The sequence below is a fragment of the Panthera tigris genome, chromosome B2 (assembly GCF_018350195.1).
Source record: "Panthera tigris isolate Pti1 chromosome B2, P.tigris_Pti1_mat1.1, whole genome shotgun sequence".
Classification (NCBI taxonomy): domain Eukaryota; kingdom Metazoa; phylum Chordata; class Mammalia; order Carnivora; family Felidae; genus Panthera; species Panthera tigris.
The window spans coordinates 54,601,420-54,621,649 of NC_056664.1; the positions used below are offsets into that span (position 1 = coordinate 54,601,420).

General features: G+C 37.4%; 1 protein-coding gene across 4 annotated transcripts in view; it reads left to right on the forward strand.

The window, feature by feature from the left end:
• Positions 1-20,230, forward strand: part of PRIM2 (DNA primase subunit 2) — a 344,380-nt gene that overhangs the window by 248,286 nt on the left and 75,864 nt on the right. The window contains exon 2 of one of the 4 annotated variants that reach the window (XM_042986604.1): positions 14,607-14,676. The exons of the other annotated variants lie outside the window; for them this stretch is intronic. Within the exon in view, the coding sequence (XP_042842538.1) occupies positions 14,653-14,676 (24 nt within the window). The 5' untranslated portion in view covers positions 14,607-14,652. The remainder of the gene's footprint in view (positions 1-14,606; positions 14,677-20,230) is intronic. 4 annotated transcript variants of the gene reach the window in all.

Genomic DNA, 20,230 nt, shown 5'->3' on the forward strand with positions numbered 1-20,230 from the left:
TATAATTAAATGAGAAATTTATATATTGAAGTTCAGTATCTGCCTATGAATTCTAAGGTGAATTCAAAAGCCTTCAGCTTTCATTTCAGTTCTCAGTCTTTGGTTAACTCTATCAGTTATTCTTGCCCATTATTTCCTTGTGGATGTGGAAATGAATCGTGTGTGCATGAGAAACCATCTTTTAGTTCGTTAACTCATCATGGCAGCTGCTGAGCCATGGCGACATCTTTAAGAAAGGTAATAGAAACACTTGTCTGGGAAAATGTTAGGAATCGAAGTTAACTGATGTGAAAGAGCTGTGTATAAGACTTTTTTTTTTTTAATTCTGTTTTATATGGGTTTATAGTAAAGCCAGATGCCTTTGTTTCACCTTTTTGGTTTGATCCCTTGTCTGTATCATAGGGTGGAAAACAGTTCCTTGCCATTTCTTTTGTTGTCATCTAATTAACAAATGTCTTTAACTTCCTTTTAGAATTGATGAACTGGATTGAGTTTTCCCACTCACTATCTGTAATCTTGGTCATCACAGTTCTCTATCCTTTGAGGCTTTTTCTTGGTGCCTATAAACAGTATTGTTATTCTAACATTAAGATAACTTTTCTGATTGTTAAGTACCCAAATACTTAATGAAAGAGTTATTCTTTTCTAGCAATTCTAGTGAAAAGGTTTTGAGTGGCTTTCTGGCATGTCCTAGATAAACTGTAGAGCTTCTTACCAGCCTTCTGCCTATAAAAACTGCAGTTAATTTAGGGGAAAAATAAACGATGCACTCATGATATTTTCTGTAATTGAATTAATTGCATGATTGGAATTAAAGCATTGAGATTTTTGTTTGAAAAATTAAGTATCTTCTCCTATGAGATAATTAGGAGCTAGGGTGTACCACTATGACTGTAGTTTCATATTCTGTAATTCACCGTAGCCACTTCTTGTTCTCAGAATGTCACATTTCATGACGGTTTTTGAAGACTGTTGTAAAAATGTTGTAGATGTTTTCATTAGCAAAAGTGATTCAACCTTTAACTCACATAAAGTAGATCTAATCTTTAAACATAACTTTTGGTATAGTTATTTGTTTTATAGACAGTATATATTTCAAATCGAATAGTATGTTGTAGAAAAAAATAAGTGACTGTGATGTCTACTTTTCAGTGTGGGAAAAATAGGAATAACTGTACTTTAAAAATATTACTATTCCCTTGTTAAATTTTATATTTCAGATTTATAGCACATTAGTCAGATTAAAAAAAACCATTTTCATAGGAAGTGCTTTAGAGTTACCCAGACCTGAGTTCTGATCTCATTTCCACCACTGACTAGATAACAGCCTTCTTTAAGCAGGTGACTTCATTTCTCTGAGCTTCTATTCTCTTATCTGTAAAATGACACTGAAGCCATTTTGTTAGGACTTACGGAAAATAAATATGAAGCTATATTAATGTATGTAAAACAATACCTAGAACAGGGTAAGTTCTCAATAAAAGATAACTGTTACTGTGGTTAGAAAATCACTTTTCTTTGCCAGAAAGCAGACCACAAATGTTAGGATATGAATTCAGGATATTGTTTGAGTTTTGGAATCACTGTTGCATGAGCCATGAGAAGATATAGTTCATTCATATCAGCCATTAGATTTTAGTGAGAGACTTCAGGAAAATGTGTAAGTTTCTTGATCTCCAGGTTATAAAGCTGAGGAGCTATTTTTGTTTTTTAATGAGGTTACTCTCAAACTGGCATCATTCCTATAATTTTTTTGCCCCCAAAATACTCACACTGGCAGTTTACACAATAGAATTTTATTGGAAAAGAAAATCTATTTGATTTACATAATGATAAAATAATAAAGAATGTCATTGTTCCTCTAGTTCTCTTGTATTATGGTATCAAAAACCCAATAAGAAATACAGGAAAAGCATTTTCTCATTTTTTTTTTTTTTTACTTTTCAATCATCCTTTTTTAGAACCTGCCATTTCTGTCAAAAGATTTTTCATAAGCTTAGTTATTATATTATTACTCTGACTTTTAAGATGGCAAAACCAGAAATGACCTATCTTCTTTAAATTATTATGAAAGCTAAAGTTCCTACGTATAAATAAGGCCATGAATATAAATTGTAGGTTATTTTTCCTCTATGATCTCCCTATGCTGACTAATATTATTAGAGCAAATTGCAGTGAATACATTCTCTTCTTAAGAAACACAATGAAAGTCAGGTTCACAAAACCAAAAATTGTTTTTGGAGATTCCAGCAAATTTGGCAAATTACAGTTACTATTAGCTGGGTTGATAGTTTCTAAAGACTTCAAGTTTATGGCCCCCATCTCTTGAGGGGATGAGCAGAAATGGGCAATGCACATGAATGAAAGAATGGAGCCATCTTGATTTATGTGTAATCTGTAAAAGGAACCCACAGCCACCCCAGTCCTGCCTCTGTGTTACTCCTGTATGTGTTAAATTCTTAACATCTTTCTTTGTATTTGTTGAAATGTTTCTTTGTATTGATCTTATCATTTATGAATATTTTACATCTGTAACTAGAGTCTTTAAAACCTAGATTTTCTTTAAACCATGCCTTTTATTTTTTGCCTTCTTGCTCCATTGTCCAGTATACTACTCTAAAGTCTATTTTTTTAAGGCAAAAAAGTTTAATTAATGAACAAGATGCTGTCAGTGTAGTATAGCAAAAAGAAGAAAAGGCAGATGAAAGCTCCTTTTTATTCTTTTGTTCAATCCCCTGTTGAATGGAATAGTGTTGAGCAGCAGCCAAAACCATGGAATTTGAGATTACTTGTTTCAATATTGAATGAAGGCTCAGCTGAGAGTGATGGGTTTTAGTACATTTTTTTTTCCCTTAGTGGAATTAAGGTGACTTTCCTCTTTGCACATTGTGTCACCTCAATTTAGGAGCTAAACAGCTTGTGCTTGTTGGTCGGGTAGCTTAATTTTGCAGGTTTATGGGACATGATGTTTTCATAACAGAAGGGAAGAGTAGATAATAATCCTCTGAACCTTTAAGGAATGGAGATTTAACAGTTCATTATATATTTATATGCAATTTTTGTGCATACCTGTAGAATTTAATTTATAAATTTTGAGGATCCTCGCTATCAGGGATAGTGGGCAAAAAGCAGAGAGTTTTAAGGAAATAGAAGTCCCTGCTATGACAATTCACTGTCTGGATTGGATTTAATACAGCTAAGAAAGAGAAATCTAAACCACATGATGGGGTGCTCTCATTCATGGCTTAACACAAGTCAGAGCAGCCTGTTCTGTGAAATTTTAGTGTTCTAAAATAAAGCACATTCTTTAGCATTTATATAAATCATCTAATGTAGCTGTTTGGTGAAAGGGTTCTCATTATCTGCTACTACTTAAGTTTCAAAAGTGATATTGTGCTTTGCTTTCTTTAAAAACAAATTAGGTGTATCAACTTGATTTGGGGACTATTAGTATTCAACAAATTACTCTTTAAAACCGCATATCAAAATATTATTATTCCTGTAATTTTATGTGTGTTATGTTTCTCATTGTTCTCCTCATTTGTATGCTATATGGGGCTCCAGAGGCAGCTTTTGAATTTTAAAGAAAATTAATCTACATATTAAGTGGCTAGTAGACTTGTGATCCTAGAAGTTGTCATATCAGAGCACCGTGCCTGGATTTTCACAGCAATCCCAGTTTTAGTTTTTGTTATTACTTTGTCACTTAAGTCATTAATTTTGAATTAATGTACACTGAGACTTCTTCAGAAACAGCTTTTCTTTGTAAAACAGAATGGACAATGATAGTTTCTAGTAAATGCGTAATTTATGACATGATGAAATGAAAAAGAGAGCTACTTAAATTTTTTGTAGCAGTATGATAATTTTTGAAGCATTATTCATACATCTTTTGAAGATTATATATGGGTATATGTGGGTGTTTCACATGATAATTTATCTAGGTAACTACCCAGGTAAATTATCAGCAATGGATTTTTCTTGAAAAGTTTTTAAATGTGACACAGCACAGAAAAAAGCTAAGGGGTGCCTGAGTGGCTCAGTCAGTTGAGCATCCAACTCTTGATTTCGGCTCAGGTCCTGATGATCCCAGTGTCATGGGATCGAGCCCCATGCTGAGCATGGAGCCTGCTTGAGATTCTGTCTCCTTCCCTATGCCCCTCTCCCCTGCTCCTTCTCTTTCTCTCTCTCTCAAAGACGGCAACAACAACAACAACAAAATTTGAAAAAAGTTAAATGAAGGGGGAAAATCCCTTAATGTAATTAAATACCATAGGAACATACCTACATATACACATGTATATTTCTGGGTAGTTGGTAATAGGAATAGGTTATAATGATTTTAGTAGGAAAGTGAACTTGGGGACTTTAAGTTTATTTCTCTATCCTGCTATGACATTAGAGAAATAATGCTCATTACTTGGTTATTTTAGCTATAAAATGGTGATTGTAGTACTGAAAAGGATATTGCAAATATATTCAGTCAACTGCTTATATAATTTACAAGTGGCTATCTTTAATTTTCTAACAATTACTTATAGGAAATAGTAGTTACGGATATCATCACCACCAACAGTAAAGGTTTATTCAGTGCCTGTAATGCACTAGACTGGAAGCAGAAACCCGAGAACCTAGACGACTCAAAATGAGCAAGCACCAACCTTAGTTTCCTCCAGTTATTATACTCTTTCTAAACGACAGTAATTTTTCTAGTCCAGGTCCAGAGGAGAGATTGTGAAATGAAAAATTATGGTGTATCATTCATTCAGTAAGTGTTAGGTGGAACCATATGAAATTACCATTTATGTAGATTAGCAATATGTAGTCATGGCAGTTGCATTTGGTCCCACTTAATATTTACAGAGCCACTGGCAGGTGTCAGGCATTGTTGTAGGAGCTAAAGGCATAGAAGTAAACAAAATAGACATAATCCCTGTGTGCGTGAGGTTTGTGTTCTCATGGGTTCTCCAGCCAGACCTCTCTTGACCCACTAGTATATCCACTGCCTACTCTACACCTCCACCTGGCTGCCATAAAGGCATCCAGACACATTCCAAACCAAGTTCCTAGTGAATGAACAGTTCCCCCAGATTTTGCTTGCTTTGTAGATAGAAATCACAGCCAGTAGGATCATGAATGTATGGCCTAGCCCTACACCTCTCTTTTTCTGTCTCTATCAAGGTAATAGAGCCAATAAATAAGGCAGTAATTTTTGTAGCACCAAATGGTGATTTTTATCTATTGAATTTTAAAATGTACTCAGACATGAAAATGGAGCCTGGTAGACTGCTAAACACAACTATGATGTATTTGCTCTTCCTAATACATTGCGACAAGCTATTCTGTATCCTTCACTACACATGGTAAATAGCTGAGACGTGTTATGACTCAGTGAATGTGCTCTGGATAGGGAATCTATGGAGCTAGATTGGAGTTTCAGATTTGCTATTGAGGAGCTCCGTTACTCAAGTATCCATCAGGAAATATAAGTTAACTTTTTACATACTTCAGTGATGTGAAAATAAATGAGGATAAAATTACCAAGTGGCTTGAAAATTCACTTTTGAGGGATGAGAATTGTTATAAAAATACAGATAGTCATAGTTTCATATTCATAGTTTAATCTGTGAGGCTTTTGTTTTTGTTGTTTTGTTTTTCTTGATTAAGGTACTACAAAATTTTGTTTTCAACAAAAACCCAAAAAAAACCTTGTTTTGAAATGTATCAAACTATGTGATTTAGTCTTTGCTCAACAGGCAGCTTGAGTCTCAGCAGGGAAGCCAGCTGTTCTTTTGACCGTGCTCATCATAATATAGCATTGATATATTTTTAAATTAAATTCCCATGAATAAATATAAAAGAGGTTTGTTAGGCTATTGAAAGCATCTTTTAACATTTAAAAATATATGCTTTAAATTTTTTTAAGGTGATAAAATTGGGAAGAAAAGCATTTTCCTGGTTTGTTTTATCATCCTTTTTTTTTTTTTTTAACATACCCCTGATGTTTAGTTCATTCAGAAGACTAGCATGGCAAAATAAATTCATTTCTTAATGAGATACCACATCAAAGTTGAGAAGTAGACAGATAACCTGAAGCTATACAATAAGTTTACATAGCCTTCCTTTGGTAGAGCCATCTTCCTGCATTGCTCAGAACCTAATCCATCAATAATTCAGTTTAGTTACATTAGGTTATAAGAAAGTAGCTGCTTTGCTTTGAGACTTTAATTCCGATTCTTTATCATAATTCACGAGGTAAAGTAACCTATCCTTACAGTGGTGCCTGTGAGTAACATATCAATAAAAGGGGAAAGGGAAAAGTGTTTCTCCTCTGTCATGAATATATTATTATTTCTCAAGTATTTCCCTGGAGTTTGGTATGTTGCTCCTTTGTATTAAATAATATTTATATGTTGATTATGTTTAGGTAAGTGGTATAAATGTTGCAAGGGGAAAAACCTAAGATAAATTCACTTAAGTTTTCTAGATATCTTTGGAAGTTCTTTTTTAAGATTTTATTTTTAAGTAATCTTTACACCCAACACGGGGCTCGAACCTACAACCCTGAGATCAAGAGTTGCATGTCCTACCGACTGAGCCAGCAGAAACTGCTATAGTAGAATCTTTGAATTATATAGGAAAAAGCTATGCCTGTTGACGTCAAATGACCCTTGTAACAAATCAACCTTTTTTATACTTCATGTTGGGAAGCCTAGAAGTGTGCTGTTATTTGTAGAGTTTGGCATGACTTGCTAAATGCTACAGTAAATTTAAATGGCTTCACTTAAACAGAGAGTAATTTGCCTTTTGTTATTATGATAAAAAACGTTTTTTGTTTCCCTGATACCTCATATTTTAAGTGAATTGAAAATTACCACTAAGTTCTGAAAATAGCCTTTGCTATTTTTACATGTGTTTATCATAACATGGTAGAGAGAACATGGACTCTGAGCAAGTCATAAAAAAGTTTTCAGTCCTAACACCCTTCACTGTGTACATTTGAACATTTCACTTAATCATTCCAAGTCTCAGTTTTACAGGCTGTAAAATAGGGATAACCATACTAATTTTTTAGGGTCATTAGGACAATCAAAATCCGTGGTAGGGCTTCCAGGTGGCTCAGTTGGTGAAGTGTCCAACTCTTGATACTGGCTCAGGTCATGATCTTGTGTCTTGAGATCGAGCATTGTGTTGGGCTCGCACTGAACGCGGAGCCTGCTTGGGATATGCTTGCTCTGTCTTTCTCAAATAACTAAATAAACCTTTAAAAAAATAAGATTGTTGGTGTTATGCCTAGTCCATTGCCTGGTATATAAATACTTCATTTTGAAAAAATTTCAGAGTTACAGAAAATTGCAAAAATCATACCCAGAGTTTCATAAACACTTCACACCCATCTTCCCCTAATCTTCAGGTCTTAACTAACTGTTACATAGTTACCACCATTAATAAGTTAATATTGGTACAATATGAACTAGAGTCTTTATTCAGATTTTACCAGTTTTCTCGCAAATGTCCTTTTGCTGCTCCAAGACTCAATCCAGGATTGCACATTGCATTTACTTGTCATGTCTGTTTAGTATCTTCCAGTGGCTTTTCCCGTCTGTCTTGGTCTTTTATGAATTTGATATTTTTGAAGGATAGTGGTCAATTTTTGGTAGACGGTCTCTCACTTTGGGTTTATTTATTGTTTTCTTAGGATTAGATTGAGGTTATGCATTTTTGGCAAGGATACCATAGGAGATACCTGGGGCATATGATGTCAGCATATCTCCTTACTGGTGATATTAACCTTGATCATTTGGTTAAGTTGGTATCTGCTGGTTTCTCCACTATAAAGTTAAGTGTTTTCTCCTCAAAATGTCTTGGTGGAAATACTTTTAGACTGTGTAAATAACCTGTTTACCCGCCGAATTTAGCATCCCTCAGTACATCTTGCCTGCAACTCTTATTAGTATGGTGTTCTAATGGTTATTTTCTCTTTCCCTATCCTTCTACATTTATTAATTGCAATTCTTCTGTAAGGAAAAGCTGTCTCTTCTCCCCCATCTATTTATTTTTTGGTTATTTTTATCAGTATGTACTCATGCATATCCTTTGAATTATATATTTCATTTTAGGGGTTATAACTTCAGGCTATTATTCCTTACTTTGTTGCTCAGATTGTTCCAGCTTTGGCCACCTTTCAGGTTGGTTCCGGTGCCTGTTGCACATGCCCCTATCCTCTTTCTGAGCACATCTCAGGTACACAAGATGCCCTAGGCTCATGTTGTAATTTCCCTGCCCCAGTCCTAGAATCAACCAGTTCTCCAGAAAGCCTTGTAAATCCCTTAAAGAATAATTTTGCCGTTGTCCCCCAACATACATTTTTCTAATTCTTGATATATTTTGTATATTTCTCTTTGTCATCTCCTTAAGATGCAGCCTTAGAGAATTTAGGTGGGAACTATTGGTTGCTAATCTTTAGAAGAGAGACAAAACACTTCCTACAACAGGAGGCAAGAGATTTTCTCTCGTCCCTGAAGTTGTAGAGGAGCAATCTGGCTTGTCACTACTATGCATTAAAACTTTATCTCATGCCATTTGTCATTTCTATCAGTTATTGCTGGCTTTTTAAATCTAATAAATTTTGGGGCACCTGGGTGGCTCACTTGGTTAAGCATCTGATTTCAGCCCAGGTCATGATCTCACCATCTGTGAGTTCGAGCCCCACCTTGGGCTCTGTGCTGACAGCTTAGAGCCTGGAGTCTGCTTCAGAGTCTGTGTCTCCCTCTCTCTCAGTCCCTCCCCCACAAAAATAAATAAATGTCTCTGTCTCACAAAAATAAATAAATGTTAAAAAAGTTTTTTTTAATCTAATAAATTTTTTGTTTTGAGCGGGGGAGGGAGAGGGAGGGAGGAGGAGGGGAGGGGCAGAGAGAGAGGGAGAGGGAGAGGAGGGAGAGGGAGAGGAGGGAGAGGGAGAGGGGAGAGGAGGGGAGAGGGGAGAGGGAATCCCAAGCAGGCTCTTCACTGTCAGCATGACACCGGGTACAGTCTCACAAACCATGATATCATGACTTTAGCTGAAATCAAGAGTTGGATGCTCAACCAATTGAGCCACCCAGGCACCCCTAAAATTTTTTATTTTGGTCACTGGTTATGTAGCCAAACTTAGATGACTAGAAGATGACATGTAATCTAATCAGTGAAATATCTCCTGTATTGTTGTGAATTTGAGAAAATCATTTAATCCTTTTAGCAGTTCATTTTTAAAGTTATTTTGGAGCTGATTTTGTAATTAATGATGTCAGTAAAAGTGTGCTAAAGTCTATTTTGTAGAGAGTGATTCATTTTTGACGTTGATAGAATACATATTTTAATATGCTATGAGTAACCACTAGAGGGTGGTCATAGGTAACCAGTTACCCATTTGCTCTTTATTTGCAACGTTCTGATACTGAAAGATTGACAATAAAGAGGGGGAAGGGAATACCAGCAAGCAGAATCAAAAAACTGAGTGACGGTATTAAAATGTAGTCCAAGGAGAAAAGTATGAAACAGGACACATACATGTTGACAAGAGGCATACACCATCAAGACTATGTGACAATTCTGAACCTTTATCCAGATATATTGAAATATGTCAATATATATAAATATTTAAATGTTTATATAAAATACATATTTGTAAACATTTGTAGCATTTGGGAACTATATTTTAGTGATTATCTTGGTAGCTCTTTAAAACCTTAGACTTGCTGGGGACCTGGGTGGGTCAGTCAGTTAAGTGCATGACTCTTGGTTTAGGCTCCAGTCATGATCCTCACCATTTGGTTCGTGAGTTTGAGCCCCGCATCGGGCTCTCTGCTGACAGCATGGAGCCTCCTTGGGATTCTGTTTCTCTCTCTCTCTCTCTCTCTCTCTCTCTCTCTCTGCCCCTCCCCTGCTTGTGCAAGCTCTCTCTCTCTCAAAAATAAATAAAAATTAAAAAAAAAACAAAACAACACTCTTAGACTTGTTATATATAACATATATACTAGGCTATGAATAATACTTAAAATGTCTTTTTTAAATTTTATTTATTATTTTAATTTTTTTAATTCTTATTCATTTTTGATAGAGGAAGACAGAGCACGAGTCGGGGAGGGCAGAGAGAGAGAGGGAGACACAGAATCTGAAGCAGGCTGCAGGCTCTGAGCTGTCAGCACAGAGCCTGATGCGGGGCTTGAACTCACAAGCTGTGAGATCATGACCTAGGCCGAAATTGAACCCTTAACCGACTGAGCTACCCAGGCACCCCTAAATTTTTTTTAATGTTCATTCTTGAGAGAGAGAGACAGAGAAACAGCATGAGCGGGGGAGGGGCAGAGTGAGAGGGAGACACAGAGTCTGAATCAGGCTCCAGGTTCCAACTGTCAGCACAGAGCCCAGTACAGGGCTCCAACCCACAAACTGAGATAATGACCTGAGCGGAAGTCAGACACTTAACCAACTGAGCCACCAGGCACCCCATAAAATGTCTTTTTAATGATCAGACTAGATCTTTAAAATTCTCTCATAATAGAAATTTAGTTCCAGAAATTACTTGCTTTGGTTTGAAGTTGCCAGATAAAAAAATCTAGAAAAGCAAACTATTCAAAAAAAAATTGACAGAACATCTGAGAAATGAGTAAATAGGATGAAACTAATCTGGTAGAAGTTAAGTAAATTTACATTTAACTTTTACTTCAAAATGTTTGTAAAAATAAATTCCTGCATCTGCGAAGAAGAGGGAGCCTTTCCCTTGGAGATTAGAAGCTCTCATCTGCTAACTTTTGTGTAGTCTTTGATTGCAGGCTTGGATGATGTTTTCAGTTTGCTTCTCTTGTTTTCAGCGAATGAAAAGACCAATTTATTCAAGCTGAGCCAACTCATCTTGGACTAGAGCATTTACATCAGTCAGCCTGCTCCTGTGGTTTTCTGGTGATAATTTGTTTTATGTTAGCTCTTCCCCTACCAGTGAGATAGAAACTAAATTGATCACCTCTTAACGGTTACTAAATTTAGTTTTTTTAGGCTGTAAGAATGTGATTCAGTAAATGCTTTTACTTCAGTGAATGAAGGATTGTCAATGGCTTCTGTGTTCAAATTTTGGAAAATTATATTTGGAATCTTAATAATTTTCGTTCACTTACGTTAGTGGTATTCATACCGGTGAATAAAGTAGACTTTTCTAAAGTAAGCATTCCAAGTGAAATGCTGAAACTTCCATCATTAATCTGCCCCTTTGTTAATATCAGCACACGTGGCTGAACAAATAGCCAGGTGAAATTACTACACAACTTCCCCAGACCATCTCCTCCATGTGGAATTGTTCAGGCCTCTATTGAAATAACATGTTAAGTTACAGTGTTTCCTGATAGGAATTTGCTAAATCTCTTTTGTCACTGAAAGTTAACATGGTAATAAGTACAAAATTAGCTTTAAGTCCTCTTGGACCCAGGACCCAGAGAACATTCAGTGCAGGAAAGACTCTTAACTCCAGAGCAGTAAACATTTAGTGAGCAACTGCAATTTGCTGGGCCTCGTGCTAGGCATGAGGCTGACAGGAGTGAATGAGAGGTGCCTGGGATGGGGAATGCAGGGACTAAGGTGCTTTCCCTAACTCCCCTGCAAGTTAGACTGCCATTACTTGCTTCTCTATGTCTAGTAATGCCTGCACTAGATGATGGTTAAAGCCTGTTTCTAGCTCTTCCATTTTGATTCTGGTAAGGAAGCTAAATTTGCCAAAGCTCCAAATGAAGTTAAGTAAGTTGCCAGTTAAATAAGCAGTGGTGTGTTCTGCATGCTTTTATGTCCGTTTTCATGCTTTCTTCTCATGGGTTTTGTGTTCCAGTTCGTTATTACATCCCCACTTGGATTATAGAAGGAGGAATATCAAGTGTGCCTGGTGTTTGAAAGCATGTGGAATATTACCTAGTGTTCTTTCACTTTGTTAATGTTTAACTCTCAGTTTACCATTTTTTTTTTTAAATAATAAAATCATGGTAGATTAGAAACCAAGTAAATGATATGTGAGTGGCTCATTGGAGTTACTATTTCTTTTGAGTAGGTACTTTGCTCTGGTTTTCAGTAGAATCAGAAGCATTTTGTTTAACTCTGGTTCAGTGTGACTTTCAGATGGTCCCGAAACAGTTGAGAGCAGGGAAGCAGCCTGCAGCTGAATGTTTGCCATAGATAACTGAAGTTATACATAATACACATAAATTAATATTTATTTATTAATTGTCTCCGTTTATAATTTTGTCATATTTTCTAGAAAGTAGAAGACTAGGATTTTAATTCCAACTTGTCCACTAAGTAATTGAAATAACTATTCACGTGACCTCTTAAAACCTTAGTTGGCTCATGTATAGAGCTACCTAACTTCCATGCCTCACAGGTAGTAAAAGGTCTAAGAAGTATCATTGTGTCACTGCTAAAGATTTATAGAAATGTAAACTATTATTATTGAGATATCACTAAGTATTACTTTATTTTTCTGTTGCTGATAACAGCAGTGCATATGTACTGAATTGCACATTAGAAATTTAGAAGTGATGTTCTTTCCTTCTGTCTGAATGAACAGTTAGAGTGATGTAGATTACACAGTCACAGGCGACCCTCAAATCTTGTTTTCTGAGTCACTTGGGTACAGTGAATATGAAGAAGACAAACCCCCTAGCCCACACCCCATCTGCATTCCTGAACAGATAGCTTTCCATTTTCCTCTGATGATTATGGCAGGTTTTTTTTGTTTTTTTTTTTAATATACACAGGTGATCTTTTGATATACTGGCTTTACTGAAAGTGATCTGCTTAATCAATTACTTTATCAGATTATATAGATGTGAAAAGTGAGACGATTCATTTTCAGAAATACCAAATAAAAGCTGTGCTGTCTATTTAACAATAGGTTTACAACCTATTGGAAATATGTACGAACCCCTCCCCTGCCCCCACAATGGACTCCCAAAACCTTAGACACTTCACTTCCTGGTTCTTCTAACCCCTCGCGGTTTCTCAGGCTTGTTTTTCATGGGCTTTGCAATGAGTATGCACTAAAGAACTGCAGTCTCTGCGTCACCTCAAGGAATGTACATTTGTTGTCTTGCATGGGCTTTGGTGACTTCAGGGTAAGGCTGTAGCCTCTCTACTACTCAGCCAATGAGGAATCGGGGTGGACTTCCTGCTAGGAGATAAATTGCCTGCTGTAACGCGCAGAGTGTGCCTATCCACCACACTCTTGCAAGAATGTTGATTAAAACCTCACATCATTGTGCTCAGAGTCTCCGCACCCCTTCATTGATGGGGTTAGTGGGCTTATTTCTCACAATAGGATCATTCCATTTCATACTTTTCCTGTGGGTTTGGCATTTCACTTTTTTAAAAAAATGTTTTCTAATAAAATAGCCCATCAAAATTTTAAGATTTTAGCTTGATCTTGCCTCAGGGAAATTTGAAGGAAAGACAATCAGCATGCCCTGGGGTCTAGAACTGCAAGTGTTCTCCATAAATTCAGGGAAGGGGATTGGGGTGTTAAGATGGAAAATGTGGCCCACTTTTTCAGATGAAACTGTAGAGGAGGAAAAAAATCTTTTCTCTTTACCTTTCTTAAGTTCCCCAGCTGGGGCTCATAAATCAGATTGGCATAGAACAGATTTACAAGAAAAAAGTTTATTAACGTATACATAGCGCATACACATGGGAACACCCAGAAATGAGTAACTCAAAGGGGCGTTTTCAACTTGGGCTTTTATGCTGTTTTAGGCTAAACAAAAGAAAGAGGATTGGGGCTTCTGGGCTTTGTGAGGTGGGGGGCAAGTTCTGGGGAGTTGATTGGGAAAATAATGCTAACCAAGGGTTATTCAGTAAGCTTTGTTATGTGGTTTTAAGTCAGTGTGTTCTCTAATGTGATTTTCTCACTGGTAGGGAGTGGGAGACATATTTACTCTTGGAAATTTCCTTTACAAAAAGAAAACTTAGTACCTGTTTTTAGAGCTTGTCCTTCATCTGCTGGTTCTCAGTGGCTGTTCAAAATAATCCATATGCTAAGGTGGCATATTTTGAGTGGCATATTCTGGCACCCTTCAAAATATATATAATGTTCACACTTTTTCATGTGAACTCCCAGGAGTATTCAGTGATATACTTGCATATAAAATGGAACTGATTTTTAACATTTCACTTTTCAAACACGGTAAAACAAGTTTATACAATTTTATGCAAATAATTGTAGCGAATAATTATAGTATATACTTGGCATTTTACAGTTTACAGATTTCTTTTGCATAGAGTGAAGTACAGGTCTCATTACTACAATATTAAAAATGAAAAAACAGACTGAGGTAATTTATAATTGCCTAACATTATTCAGCTAGGAGTGGCAGAGTTAGAACCAAAATCTGTGTTATCTCTCTAACACCTTGCTGCCTCATAAGCTTGTGAAAAGTTCTCACCCATGAGAAACAAATTAACTGTTGCAGAGCAGCAGACGAAATATTTAGTACACCATAGGAGGTATTTTACTGAATTATATTAATAGCAGCAATGCCTTCCAGCTGTAGTACAGATTTGAAATTGCTTAACTGATTTTTTTTTTAAAGGTTCTATAAAGAGTTAGAGGGAGGAACTAGATTCCAGGTTTTTCTGATGAGAAAGCTGGAGGCAAAACATGTAAGTAATTTAAGTAATATTAAATAACACACCAGATCTGACCCACTTAAGATAGCCTTTTCTGGTTAATAATAAAACTGATTACCTTGGTAATGATAACAGCTCTAAAGTATTGACTCTGTGCTAGATACTATACCAATTGCTTTATGAAAATGAGCTAATTAATCCCCACATCACCCTATCTGTTAAATACTACTCCTTCTGATGAGGGAGCATAAGGCAAGCTGAGGGCAAAGCACAAACTAACAGTCCCTCCCCCAGCCCCAAGTGGGATATGTGTAACATTCCTTAGGCACTCCTGCTGCCCAAGAACAAAGGAAAGAAAACAAATGGTTAACTGATAGAGATAACAGTCATGCAAGACATGAGTCTCCATTAGTTTACAAATATCCTAGTAAATTACAAGAAAAAGGCAATCTTATCAATAGTTTAATCTCCAGAAACCTATAACCCCAACATCACCCTCTCTTCCATAGTGATGTGGGGAACAAAGGCAAGAATGAAATGGCAGGTAAAATTAAACTTCCTTATACCCTGCAGCCCATTGACAAATTCTTGAGGCAAATACGGAGTATAACATTTCTCCAGGAACTCCCTACTGTCTTAATGTTAATGCTTTGCTAGAGGGAAAAACAACCTTAGCTTGATAATAACTAGGCCTCCAATATCCTGTGAGTCTTCCCTAGCATATGAAAATCCCTTTGGAAACTTCCCCTTGACTTTACCTTCCCCACCTCCCAAGTTTTTTACACCAAAACACGTCTCAAGAATTCTTTCTTGGCCATCAGCTCCAAACCCCCATCACTTCACAACCCTATCACTTCGTGTGAGTGTGTGTGTGTGTGTGTGTGTGTGTGTGTGTGTGTGTGTGTGTGTGTGTGTACGAACTGTATATATGGGATCTTTACAGATTGGTTAGTAACAGCATGTGGTAAGACAGGATTTAAACTTGGGTATTTGACTTAAAGCCCTGCCTTAGTAGCCTTTTCTTCTTCCCATACTCTGTGGGGCCTCCTAGTCTCCTTCAGTGTGTTTTTGGTTAGGGTATGTGTGATTTTTCAGTGACCTTGAGAGTGAAACTGTGGTTGAAGTTAAGGGTTAAAGAGAAGTATTTAGAATCTGCAGGTAACTGATGACAAAATTAGTTTTATAGGTAATAATTGAGTAGTTTAGTAAGTAGGCATTTAAAAGGGGGTCACAATACATTAAATGCCTGTAGTATGCATTCTGGTTATTAACATTATAAGTGAAGCTTTAGGGAAATGACACAAGAAGAAGTTATCAACAGGTTAGAAATTGTAGAAGATCAAACAAGAACATGCTGAGAAAAGGCATTGGGATGATTTCATGTTCTTTCCTAGTTGTAGGTCCACTTGTATAACCCTGCTGGTAAGCTGTGAATTCCTGTTGTTACTTATAGCTAAACTTCCTGGGACCAAAGTAATGATCCTTGATATGCTGAATTGTGGGTATTGAATTAATTGTCTTTGTAGTTTAGCAGACCCTCCCTTAGTGTTTTTTAAATATGTAAATTAGAGCTCCAAATTCTTGTGGGTTGGAAACAAGTGTCACTAAGGAAGGATCGAAAATATCCTGTTAAGAAATACTATATCATTACCCTCTTCTCTGCCTTCATATATGTGGCTGTTTTGCCTCACTTAGGTCAAGAAGATTTTCCTTTTCAAATATAAATGTGTCTCTGAGGGTACTTGCTGTTTACCCAGTCTCACTTCATTGTGCAAGCTGAGCTTGACCATAATGAATGGCAGTTGTTGCTCTGCCAATGGGAATAATAATTGGGCTTGGGGCTTTTCTTGGTAGGAAAGACATTCTTCCAGGGAAACCACACATTGTTCTTCTAGGCAATGGAATGTTTACGCCATGGCCTCTGAATATATATACTCATAGCTTCTGAGTAGATTCTGGTGTAAACACTTTTTAAAACATAATAAGATAAGGTCACTAGATGGGGTGCCTGGTTAGCTCAGTTGGTTAAGTGTCTGACTCTTGATTTTCGCTCAGGTCATAATCTCACAGAGAGTTCAAGCCACACATAGGGCTCCGTGCTGACAATGTGAAGCCTGCTTGGGATTCTCTCTCTCTCTCGCTCTCTGTTTATCCTTTTTCTGCTCATGCATGCAAGTGCACACTCTCTCAAAATAAATAAATAAACATTTAAAAAAAGGGAAACCCAACTTTGAGAGAGACTTTGAAAGAGACAGGGTAGGAGCAGGATAAAGAAGTACCTATTGTATAATTTTTCTTGTGTTCCATTGGTAACATAGTGCCCCTGAAAATAATTTACTGTTGTTTTTGGCAGAAATTGGTGTGTTGCCAGTGCCATGGCTTGCATGTCAGGACTAATTTGGAAGGTTGAAAACTGCCACTTACCGCCAAAAGACCGGTGTTGATTTTTGGCATTTCCCATCACTGGACAGAATTGTCTGTCTCCCTCTTTCTGTGCCCCTTGCCTGCTCATGTTCACACACCTTCTCTTTCTGTCTCTCAAAATAAATAAATAAAACTTTAAAAAAAAAAAAAAGGGAGGGGCGCCTGGGTGGCTCAGTCGGTTGGGCGTCCGACTTCGGCTCAGGTCATGATCTCGTAGTTTGTGAGTTTGAGCACCGCGTCAGGCTCTGTGCTGACAGCTAAAAGCCTGGAGCCTGCTTCGGATTCTGTGTCTCCTCCTGTCTCTGCCCCTTCCCCTCCCATGCTCATGCTCTCTCTCTCTCTCTGTCTCTCAATAATAAATAAACATTAAAAAAGTTTAAAAAAATATTTCTTTGACTTGTAGAGGTGGATACCTAGAAAGTGTTCTCTAAGAAAATGTCAGCAAGCCTTCTTGCTCAACTATAGACCCCAACAGTTATTTCTTACTGCATTTTCTTGAGGCATTGGCAGTGTTGGAACATTCTAAGTACCAGACCAGAAACAGGAGCAGAATGCCTAGAAGACCACACCTTGTCCCCTTCCCTGCCTGTGATCCCATACTGAACACATACCACCCCCACCTGTGGTCATGTGCTCTCTCTTTCTGCTCTTTTGCCTATACCTTCCTGACCCTCCCTTTAGAAAACACTAGGTCTCCTTCTTATCAGTGGAGAGGTTGGTTGTTAAAGCTTGAGCTTGCCACCTCCCCCAGCTGCCAGCATCCAAAATAAATCTCTCCCTTTCTCTTTTCCAAACCCACGTCTCCAGTTATTGGCTTCTCTTGCAACAAGTTTTTCTGGAGTTTGTTCGGCTACGGTATTAGCAAACAGAGCCAAGCAGCTATGCTTTTGATTTGCCTAGCCCCCTGGAGATTCCCTGGGATGGAGCAGTTGGCTGCTGTGGGACACCAGGGGTTACCCATTTATTTCCTGAGTTAGCAGCTGTGATAGATCATTTGGTAACGAAAACATCTCGCAATCAGTGTACCTTCTGTACAATATTGCAAGAGTTTGCTAGTCTGAAAACTAGAGAAGACAGTTTGTGTGATAATACATGAATGGGCTGAAAACTTAATTATAAGGTCCAAATTTTAGACATACATACATACATGGAGGCAGTAAATAAGTTGGAAAGAAAAGGGAGGTGAAAGATACTAGTTTTAGCTTTTCTTCCTTTAGAGAGTATCTTGCCATTGTGAGAAGGGAGATGTTTCATTTTCAAAAATACCTAATGAAAGCTGTGCTGTCTAATTAACAATAGGTTTACAACCTATTGGAAATATGTGGGGCTCCCCCCTCAATGGAACCCCAAACCCTTAGATACTTCACTTCCAGGTTCTTCCCCTCTCTGTTTCATGGGCTTATTTTGGGGGGCTTTGCAATGAGCATGAACCAAAGAACAAAGGGAGGAGGGACTCAAAGTCTCTCGTAATCTCAGGGAATGTACATTTGTTCCAGTCAGACTACCTTTTGCCTTACCTGGGCATAGGCGACTTCAAGGTAAGGCTGTAACCTATGTACTACTCAGACAGTGAGGAATCAGGGGAGGGACTTGAATGCTCGAAGGTAAGTTGTCTGCTGTAACCGCCCTGAGTGTGCCTGTCCAACAGACACCTGCTCTTGGAAGAATATTGATTAAAGCCTTATTTCACTGTGCTCCATGTTTCCTGGTCCCTCCTTCGATTGGGTCAATGGGCTTATTTCTAACACCATTACTTGCATAGAATAGCTGACCCAAAGTTTTCTGAAGAACATACAATTCTCCTTTGTAGAATTCAACAATTCTATACATTACAAAACGCTCACCATAGTAAGGGTAGTCTTCACCTTACAATGTTATTACAATATTATTGACTGTATTCCCTATGCTGTACTTTCTATCCTCGTAACTTGTTTATTTATTTGTAAATTTTTATTTGAGGGAGGGGGAGAGAGAGAAAAAGAGGGAGCGAGCCAGAGAGAATGAGAGTCCCAAGCAGGCTGCACAGAGCTTGACATGGGGTTCCATCCCATAAACTCTGATATTATGACCTGAGCCTAAATCAAAAGCTGGACACTTAACCAACTGAGGCACTCAGGTGCCACCCCTCCCCCATGACTTATTTTATAAGTGGAAGTTTGTACCTCTTAATCTCCTTAATTTATTTCACCTATACCATCACTTCCCTTCCCTCTGGCATCCACTAGTTTTTTCTTTGTATTTATGAGTCTCTTTCTATTCAAAGAAATTTAGTAAGGAAAGAAAAATATTTTCAGCAAATAGTATTGAAGGGTACTAGAATATGCCACCCCAAAATATGTCACTTTGACATAAGAATTATTTTGAGCTAAAGGCAACTGAAAACCAGCAGATGCCAGAAGAACTTTTTACCTCCTTCTAACTGCCTAAAAATAAAATATAAATTTCCCCTTTTAAAGGAAATTTACATTTGTTAAGATGTCTCTGTATGGGGAAGAGAGCTACTCCAGACAACTCTTATCACCCAAGAGACTCATCTGCAAAACAGTACAACCTTTATTTGCCATATATTTCCTCCGCTCACCTTCTCAGAACTTGCCTCTCCCGCCAAGAATCCCTTTTTCTTGGGTTAGCCTAAAATGGTATATAAGCCTCAATCATCTGGCTACCTCCTTGAGTCCTGTTTCTTTGTTAAGACTGCCATCAGCACACTTTATGTACATATGTAATTAAATGGGTTTTTTTTCTTGTGAATGTCTTTGATCAGTTTGATTAATGAGCCCCAGCCATGAACCATGAACCAGCCATGAAGATCCTTCCTCCCCTAGAGGGGTAGAAAACAACCTGGACTTGTACTTTACCTTACACACAAAAGTTGAGATGAAAAGGACCTGACTTTAGAAATTAAACATCATGGCTTCTAAAGGACAGCATGGGAGAATATCTTTGTAAGCTAACTGAGGACACAGGGAGCATTACCATAAAAAAAAATTGATAACTTAGGGTTCATGAAAAATAAACACATTTACTTACCAGAAGACAACAACGTTAAGAAAATATATAGACAAGCCACAGATTGTAAGAAAGTATTTCTAACACCTATATCTGACACCAGGGCTATATCCAGAGCTTATCAAGAATTCCTACAAGAAGACAATCTGTTTTT